Below are 9,827 nucleotides of genomic sequence, written 5' to 3'. Positions count from 1 at the left end.
GAACGCAGGTTTGATACTAACAGTTTAGACATCTTTAGATGGAGCAGATGGAAAATTTTACACAAATAAAGTAGGAGAAAGTGTGCAATTAGGTTTTTATCTGCAGTTACATGACGCATCCTCTGTTTTAGTTTAGAAGATCACCTTAGTGGGTGGTCATGATCTCCCCTATTTCCAGACCCTACCTTCTTGACACCACATTTGATGTTGGCTAAATTCCCAAGTCCCAAACTTTTGTTTTTGTTGAGTGTGAATGAAATAGGGAATGCAGCAATCAGCAAGAAAAAGGCATACCATCAGAGAGACTGTAACAGTCCAGTACATTATGGATGCATTCCTTGCTAGTTAAGTCACTATGGTAAAATCCTTGGCAGGATTTTTTTCAATAGTTTATTCATGATGTTCATTATTATGAGTTGTAAAGAGTATGAGAATTTCATTTTTAAAATGTCTTATGGAATGTATCACTTTCTTAGATCTTGTAGACATGCTGTGGAAACCATAACATAAAATATGAGTTACTTACAATAACTAATTTTAATCCCATCTGCTAAGTATGACAACATTAGCATTTCCACTTAATTAAAGCACCCTTAAAGCAGCGATGTTTTAATCACTCCGTTTTATTTACTCTCCTCCGGTGTCACTTATAATTGTAACTTTTTATTTTTTAATAATGAGGGATTTTTTTTCTCCTTGCATCAGACAAAAAAAGTGCTGTCGATAATTAGCAGTCTTCTGTTATTAGTAGACTCAGGTGTCACAACTGTGTCTCATCCTCATTACAGTAAAAAATTTCACCTATCAGATTCATTATTGCTAGATAATGCGACTGAGAGCCTTTGCAGGCCCTCCAGAAAAGTAATTCAGCCAAGCAAAATTATCAGCTAATTATATTTAGAATCAAAAGCCCAACAACTATTTGCAGATAAATTGTATGAATTGAAGTGAATAGATCTGAATATTAAGATTCATAGATTTAGCTGATGATTTGTTAATTGGAATAAAAAGGTCATTTACTAGTCATTTTAACAATAGATCAATTGGAACCCTATTTATTATTTAACTGGTAGTGCATAAGGATCGAAATAATGAATAATTGTATTATCATGAGTGTTTTTCAGAATAGCAAAATATGAAGAACTTATGAGGATGCTGTGTGATTTATTTTTAAATATTATAGGCTTGTTTGTGCATTTTCAAATGTAATCCCAAGCTAAATATTAACACTAGTATTTTAACAAGTCCAAAACTAGCTGAAAAAGATTGTTCTGGTTTAATGAATTAGAACTTTGACTATGGTTTAGATGATTATTTACAAAAAACAAAAACCAAAAAAAAGAAAAACTAAAATCTAGGTGGTGGATTTTTTTTTTTTAGTTTTTTCTGTTACATCAAATAATGCTGTTCCCATCTTATTGTATGGCGTGTTAATTGGTAGAGATGTTTTGAACATAGTGTATTATATACTCATACAACGACTTAAAATGTAAGTCAGCCTGTAATGATTTTCTTTTAGTGTACAGAATAATTCAAATTCATTATTAAAAAGCAGATAATATGCACTTTCTGAAATGCCTGTGATTTCTCTCTTAACTTATGTAATTATAAGAGAATGTTCATATGTATTTGCTTTTCCATTGGCACAGCATTTTAAAACTGAGTGACTTCAGACACCATACATATTTTCTTTTGGTTCGTGAAGTACATGACGGGCTGATATGCTCAAAAGTTTTCCTAATGATTTGTACTGCAGCACAGCGTAGTTTCTAGCTGTGCTTCTAAAGACATGCACATGTAGAGAAGGGCTAGCGTGCTCGTCTTCTCAGAGTCATCGTTGGTCACTAAAACCTTTGCATTTCTATTTTGCTTTATAAAAGCTTAGCATTTTTCCAGAATTGGAGCTCCATGCCAATACTTTCCCTTTATACTAATTTCAGTTTAACATAATAAAAATAGGGAAAACATCCCCCACTTCAAAACAGTTTAAATTGCATGTGCTCTGTCACTGTAAATAAACAAGGTAAACATTGACATGACTTCAGATCATTCTTGGACCGAAAAAAATCTGCAGTTCAAAATAAATTCTGCCTTTGGTCAGCATTTTGGATGCAATTCAAAGTTTCTCATAAAATAAACATATTTTAAAGAGTGTTTTGAATTTCACTGCATAATTTCTAGCCAACAGAAATGACAGTGGTATCTTCAAGGTTTGAGATATGTCAGATCAATAGCCAATGTGCAAACCTAGCAAGACTGCAAGGGGCTATACCTTCCCTCTGCTTAGCCCCCTACCACTGCCACAGGGAGAAAACCTCCTATAGATGCTCCCTGGGGAAACGCACACTGCTAAACTTTGGGTTTGTTTAATAACGAAAGTATTCTTTCTGATAAAATAGAAAGTAAACTGAATTTTTCGTGAGAAAAACAAAATGTTCATTAAAATAATCTGAACAAGAGTTTTTCCACAAAGGGAGAGTTTTACATCTGCATAATAACAAATTGTTTCCAAGCCTGAGCTTGAAATGAAAATGCCCCATCACAACAGATTGTAAATTTTTTCCTGTGCTTTTAAAAGTGCCTCCATCATTTCTACGGCTTCCCTGCTAAAGTATTTTGCTATTTTATTTAAACAATTTTTGAAAAATGAACATTCTGAGGCTTTGCAGCATTATTAAGAAAAGCTGTCCATACTTTCCCATGTTGTTGAATGTGTTTATCTGCTGATTATAAAATGTGTTAAACAGTATTTTAGAAACAACAAAAATGCAGCGCTGCGCTTTGATTAATTCAGTGAACAAAGCATATGCTGCTGGTTCTGTCCCATGAAAGTCGGGCATGATCAATAAAATCTTGCAAAGAGCAACTCTGGCGTTTAGTAGTACACTGCCGACCGTGATTTTTGTCCCACGTAGCTCCCTTCTGACTGTGATGCTGTGCCTGCTGTGCTCTTGTCCCCTCTCTGTCATCTCTGCAGGTTGGAGGCTGTGTACTGTGGCTGCTACCCACTCTGTCCCAAAGACTTGGTTTATCCTGAAATATTTCCAGGTAGCTACTTTCATGTGCTTTTTCTTTGTTGTGATTTAATACAGGATCCATGCTAAACTAAAAGTTTGAAAATAAACTTGAGTAGGAGCAATTGTTTATTTGGCAAGTCAACATGTTAGTGTTAAGGAAAAATTTATATGTTTTAATACATTAGAGTAAGCTTATATTTACCATCTGTTCTTTTAAGATAACAAAAAAAGCAAGTTTTCAAATAGCATTCTTCATTGTTAGCATACACATCTCATAATGACGAATTTTTATAAGCAGGTCAGTACTGCTGCAATTGCTAACAGATTTTTTTTTTAATGATACGTACAGAGAAAATTCAAGGATTGAAAGTCATACCAAATTCTTTAAACAATTGACTAGTTAATAATATGCAACTGTTGTACAGAGTGCATCCAGCTATAGTACTGGTTCTCTGAAAAATTCTCATCACTAAATATATCACATATGCATTGTGCTACATTAGAATAATGTATTTTAATCACCCAGAGGAGATGTCTAAACAGCACAACTACACAGTCTTATTTAGCATTAAACATCCTTGTGAGCTGAGGTAACCTTATAAAATCATGCTTAAATAATGTAAAACACGAGGCGGCACAGAGCAATATGCATTTTTAATTAGTAAAGTGACTAATATCGAGTGTGTGCTTTGAGGTTTTTGTTTCATTAAAAATGTATCTGTTTTTCCTGCAGCTGAGTATCTGTATTCCACACCTGAACAGCTTTCAAAGAGGCTCCAGAGTTTCTGCAGGAGACCAGATATTATAAGAAAACATCTTTATAAGGTAGCTATTGAAAAGAAATTTACGTGATAGAAATGCCACATTTAAATACAAAGAAATTTTTTTTTTAAAAAAAAGCATCTAATTAACATACTAATGTTTAAAGGAAACATGCTAGGGAGGGTATTGGTTGTTACACTAACAAGGATTAATTAAACTGGATGCCAGTTGTATTAACCTAGGTCTTAGGAAATACGTGCACTTCATGCACAGTACATGGTTTCTTTTTAATTTATTGTTTTCTAAGATGACTGTCCTGTACATTTAGTCCCAAGAGGCTTATAAAAATGAACCTGGATTAATGTAACTCATTAGTTGAAAAGGAAGTAAAGGGAAGATTCCACAATTATACTAATAAGGATAAGCCTTTCTTCCCATCATAATGAAATCCTAAGTGCTCAGAAATTTAAGTGAAGTTTGCTGCTGATTGAACTACACACATAAAGACAACTTTCAAAAGTTTTATTCCCCCACCCCACAGTCTATTCCAAATGGACATACAAAATTCTTAGTATGTTTAGAGCCAGATCCATGGGACTCAGCTCAAAATGTCAAGGCAAATGGTTTATATAAATAGCACCACCGTCCTCACCTCCTCTTCCCTTACCTGAATCAAACATCTTAAATTACAGAAATAGCACAAAAGGCCCCTGCTGAAAATGTAAGTAGCTAACATGGGATCTGCTCTCTGGGCTCCAGAGGTGGCGCTAGGCCATGAGTAATTCACCCCCTTGTGTCCTTTGACTATAGTGTCTTCATTTTATTAAGGTTTACAATCTAGCACTTTTATAGTACAGAATCTTTTCATTTTCTATGTTAATATATAGCCTTCAGCATGAAATACACTCCTCTGCCTTTTTTTTTATTCAAGGCCTAAAATACATATTTACATGTTGATACTTGAAAACATGACTTTATTTCTCCAGGAAACAGTTAAACCTCAACAAAAAAGGAAGAGAACCAAAAATGCAATTTAACACCCAATTTCAAGCTCATTATCTTTCATTGTCTATTAACTTGGCAATGGTTCAGAAGGTAGCTCGTAATGGTTTAAAATGCTGACTGAACAGTTCCAGGCTTCAGTGTCTCTCGCAGAGCCGAGAACTGTTGTATCATGCATGTGAAGCCTCGCAAAGAGTGTGGGCCTCCAAGGCTCACTCCACCATTCCCTCAGTCCAGCGCTCAGTAGCGCTCTCGTTCACGTCCACCTTGCATCAGTCAGCCCCCCATGTGATAGGCAGGCAGAGCATGCAGGCTACGAAGTTAAGGAAATAGAAGTTTTGGTACAAGTGGATTCTATATTTGTGATGTGAACCTATTTCATTGTTTCCACAGGTAAAATATCAACTCTTTGTTGTATTTGGAAATTTGGATGAAGTGTTTACAAATCTATTATGCCATCAAAATTTATTTGTTTTAATGTTGGTTCAGGTCAAGTTCTTAGCCCTATTACACTACATCTGAGTCTTCAACTCTTTCACCAGGCCTGCAACAGTTGTCTGTAGTTAGAAAAAAACAGATTTCTAGCTGACCTTTGTCAATAGAATTACTACCCTTCTGAGATATAATGTTTATTTGACAAATAAATGGAAAACTTCTAAAAGAATGTTAGCTTGTTGTATGATGTTAATATACAAAATTCTTCACATACTTAAAAATGGCTCATAACTAAACTGCTACGTTTTAACTCTCAGATAACTTTAGTTTTTACATGATAAACCTTGCAACTCAATGTTTTATAAATTAGTATTCTATAAGAATTTACATGTATATTTTAAGTACTTTTGCAATGGATTTTTTTATTTTAAATCAGTGATATGTTTTAATATATGTCCTCATTGGTAAATGTTAGTGATGTTGTATTTAAAAATTATTCTCAAAATTTAAAGAAATTTTTCTAAAATTACAAGAAACCAAGAGCATTAAAACAAATGGCCACCTATCATGAGGTGCTGGATTAAAACCCCTAGGAATGGACTCAAGTCTGGTTTGTTATACTAAAACAGGTCAAACTAGCAAGAATAAATGTGTCCAAAAGGCATGAAAAGCATAAGCTACAGTCATGTCTGCAGTTCTGTGTTGTTCCTGCCCCAGTCTCAGGTGGCATCTGCTCTCCTGAGCAGATAATGGAGCCGTGCTTCCCTCCAGGACAGCTGTTAACTTATGCAATGGGAAGGGTCCTTCGTGTGTTTGGAAAAAAGAGTGCAAAGGCTTTTTTTAAAATGCTCTTTTTTTTTCTTCCTTTTTTTCTTTTATTATTTTTACTTCTTCTGTTGGACAGTTGTGTTTGCTTTTGTAAAGCATATACTCCTAAGTCTGAGAGGACAGAATGTCATTGAATTCCTTCATTTGTTCCTTTTACATTTTACACCTTTTCTTGTTGTTGCTAAAGGTTCATGTTTAACATCATTCCAACATTGCACCATATAGAGTTTATCCTAAGATAGACTTTTTCATGTGGACTCAGACTTAGAAATTTAATGACTGGGATAAGACTTTTAAACTTGACTTTCTTCTTATAGAAAGCATTGCACATTTAGTATGACTAAGAGATTGGGGCCTGTAACTTGCAACAGGATTTGAAGCAGATGCAGAACTGATTCTGTCTTGTTCTTTAGTTACTTAAAATGACTTTCTGCATTAGAAGTCTCTGACTGCTTCACCTGAATGATTTCAGGCCTGTGAGATTTAAATATTCATTCCCTCATTCCCACCCCCGTGTGTGTGTGTCTGTGTGTGTGTGTGTGTGTGTGTGTGTGTGTGTGCTTATGCAGGTGTCTCACACACACTTACACACTTAAAGATCATTGGAAAAATCTAATACATGTAAAAAGTAAATGCTTCTTAATAATCTTAAAATCTAAACCTTTTTTATCACTTTAAAAAATCTAAAATCTACTTCTTAAAAAATTTACATGCATGAATTACATACAAGTTTTGACTATAACTTTCTTCTAACGTTAACCAGTATCTTGCTCCAGGTAGAAAATTACACTAACCGTGTACTTCTGTGGGGGAAAAAAAAGTTTGATTTCTCTCGCAGTAAGAGCTCTTCTGGACCCATCAGCCCACTGGACACGGGTTCCCAGTTCCAGTGCAACACGAGTTGCACTGACTTTTTACACTGACAGTAGCACTCTTCTAGAGGACAACCTGGACCGGAAGTCACACTTTTGGCCTTGATTTTAGTCCATGACTCACTGTGAGACTAGTACATTGTGCTTCATCATAACTTTTTATCCTTTTCTTTTTAAGTGCTTTGGACAAAAGAGATGGTCCCTTATTATCAGTATTGAAAATAGAGCAAGAATATGGCCAGTGTGCAGGGTAGACACCCCCCCCGTGCTCACAGCAGAGACCTCGTTTCTATTCTGTTCTTCATTTGCTTTGACTTACAAACTGGGCAATGGCATATGAGTGTGTGTAGTATGTGTGTGGTGTATCTGTGTGTGTCTGTATGTATGTATCTGTATATATGTGTGTATCTCTGTGCGTGTATATCTTTGTGTGTGCTTGCACTTGGGAAAAGGAGGACAGTGTCCTTGTGCTTTGGGGGAGTCACCTGTAGTTTCCCAAGGTTTTCAGAAATAACTGTTGAATTTTACTCTGTCCTTTTTAAGTTGTTCAACAGTTGAGACCTATAAAATCTATTATTTGGAGGAAAGAATTTTCAGATTTTTGTCTAAAACTAATTCCAAACAATGATTGTGCTTACAAAGCACACTCGATGCCCAGAAAAGCCATTTGCAGTGGTCTTAATTATGTCAAGCTACATTCATCCAAACCACAACCAAGATTTTTCTATGGAGTCCCCTTCAAATTAGAGCATGGAGTCTAGATATGGATGAGGTGGATCTCACCAGCACTAACACTACTCTAAAATCTTACTTTTTCCTGAGAAAATGAAAAGATTTATAGTGCTCTCTCAAGAGCTTATAAAATCTCCAAGCAACACCTGCAAAATAGTATTCAGGTTCTCAGTCTCTTTCTCCTTCTTCTGTCTCCCATACCTTCCTCCTCCCCTCACGTCTTCTCCTCTCCTCCTTTTTTCTTCCCTTACCATGATTTTATGTGGTTTGTCTTTGCTTTGGCCCACTTAACATGGTTGAGATTTTGTCATTCTCCATAGGTAAATTCTTGGCCTGTGGGTTACTGATCTGCAGATCTAGAAGGTTTTTCTCCCCCAACCATAATAGCATTTTTCCCCGAGGAAGTGCTATAATGAAATAATGAATAAAACCCATTTGGAAATGTAAAGCACCTTATAAATTCCATGTACTAGTGAGGGCATTTGTCTTGTGCCCTTTTTCCTTAAGGGTAAAACTCACATGGCAAAGCTGTGTATTGAGAGTTTCATATACCTTCTGTGTGTGAAAGTTCAAAGACAGGTGGGCACCTCCTAAGAGCCGTCATCCATGGCATAAACCGAGGGATGTGTGCAGCAGTTTCCCATGTACAAACTGCTCCCTCTCCCAGCTGAATTCAGTGCTGTCTTAAACAAGCCAGAAGCCAGGCTTTCCTGGGGTGATGGAGTTGTGGCTTGGGAGTTGTAGCTGGAGAGATGAGGCAAGTTTGCAGTGTGAGTTTTCAGCCGTCTCTCATTTCAGGGCCTGCGCTTCTTCACTGCTTTCTAATCTCTCCTCCCCCTTGTTGCAGGGTGAAGTGGCTGCATTTTCTTGGGCAGCCCTACATGGCAAATTCAGGTCTCTGCTCACAACAGAACCCAGGGAAGATTTGTGACAGATGGGGCTAAGTCACAAACTTGCAGCCTAAGGCAGAATCTGAAGAACTTTCCAGAGTGTGCCCATATTTACCTGATCAGAGAGAAAAGAAAATCTGCAGAGGAAGCCGAGCCTGGCTGCTTGTCATAGCTGACACAGAGCCATCTGCCACAAACCTGTGGCGGCTTCAGATCTCCAATCCCTGCCACCACCCCAACTCAAATTAAATACAGATTCCTAGAGACGTTATGATGGTTACACATGTCCTCGGCATCACATGTAGGAGACTGTTCAAAAAAAATATGTGGCCTGTTGTATAACCGCACTCATGTATCCCATATGTGGTGCCACATTGAATTTCCGGTTGAATCCGTTTTTATCCTTTGTACTGGATGACATGGTGCCTGAATTCTTTCTTTCTGCCGACGCGATGGCAGCCAAACTGCAGCTTCAAACACTCACATTTGGCTGAGTTTCTACCTGGGTTGCCAGGTTATCATCGGAGCCTTCTTGTGTCCTCAAAGGGCCACAGGGCCTAGAAAGAGGATCAGAATGCTCCTGAACTAATTGGGCAGCCATCTCAAAGCTGCTGTAGGCAAAGGGCTGCTTTAGCACTTTTCTTTTAGCAAATTAATGACTCTCTGGCACAGGAATTTTTAAGTGAAGGTATTAATAAGGGGTCTGGCAGGTATTCCCATGATTCACAGAGTTTCATTTGCATTTAATTAATCTTAAAGAAACTTGCAAGATAAACAGCTGTAATGCAGACAAACATGGCAGATACAGTGAGTGAAGGCCTCTCATCCATAAAATGAGCACGAGGTACTTGTTCTACATTTTCTTCTTAGGGGTAAAAATAGAGAAATCAAAATGCTTCTGACAAAGCCATAATTTGGTACAAATATTCTTCAAAAATATTTGCGTCCAACTACAAATACACTCTTTCTGAGCTACGTCACTTATGACTCTTGTACTCATGCTGCTCTGTTTGTTGGCGTAAAGATATTTTAAATGGCTGGATTGTAAAATAAATTTTTAATAAACTACCCGCTGTAATTTTAATTAGCATATTCATTTGTGTTTAAGTGTGTGCACCTATCTGTTTCTTACTGAATGTTGCCTTGTGTCAGAGAAGACAGAATACAATTGTCTCTTGTAAGGATGAACAAGGATCTGAGTTGCAAATGTTTGTTACATATTATGACATTTCCAAGACTTTCTTTGCATTCTGGAAAGCAGGAGGTAAACATTTGTAGTCATTAAGGTA

General features: G+C 36.8%; 1 protein-coding gene across 13 annotated transcripts in view; it reads left to right on the top strand.

Moving 5' to 3' along the window:
• The window catches only part of Qtman (queuosine-tRNA mannosyltransferase), a 338,666-nt gene extending 329,044 nt beyond the window's left edge, over positions 1-9,622 (top strand). For 6 of the 13 annotated variants that reach the window (XM_085681190.2, XM_048425784.3, XM_085681187.2 and 3 more), the window contains 3 exons: positions 2,978-3,048; positions 3,751-3,842; positions 5,175-5,405. In XM_085681190.2, the coding sequence (XP_085537316.2) occupies positions 2,978-3,048; positions 3,751-3,842; positions 5,175-5,303 (292 nt within the window). In that variant the 3' untranslated portion in view covers positions 5,304-5,405. Of the gene's footprint in view, positions 1-2,977; positions 3,049-3,750; positions 3,843-5,174; positions 5,409-8,495 lie in introns of those variants that run through there. The other 7 variants (XM_085681197.2, XM_085681196.2, XM_085681193.2 and 4 more) reach the window with 3 other exon arrangements.
• Positions 9,623-9,827: the final 205 nt, after the last annotated feature.

This window comes from Myodes glareolus, chromosome 21 (genome assembly GCF_982192425.1).
Source record: "Myodes glareolus chromosome 21, mMyoGla1.1, whole genome shotgun sequence".
Classification (NCBI taxonomy): domain Eukaryota; kingdom Metazoa; phylum Chordata; class Mammalia; order Rodentia; family Cricetidae; genus Myodes; species Myodes glareolus.
The sequence above is the reverse complement of the archived record's forward strand: the minus strand, read 5'-3'. Positions and strand labels throughout refer to the sequence as shown.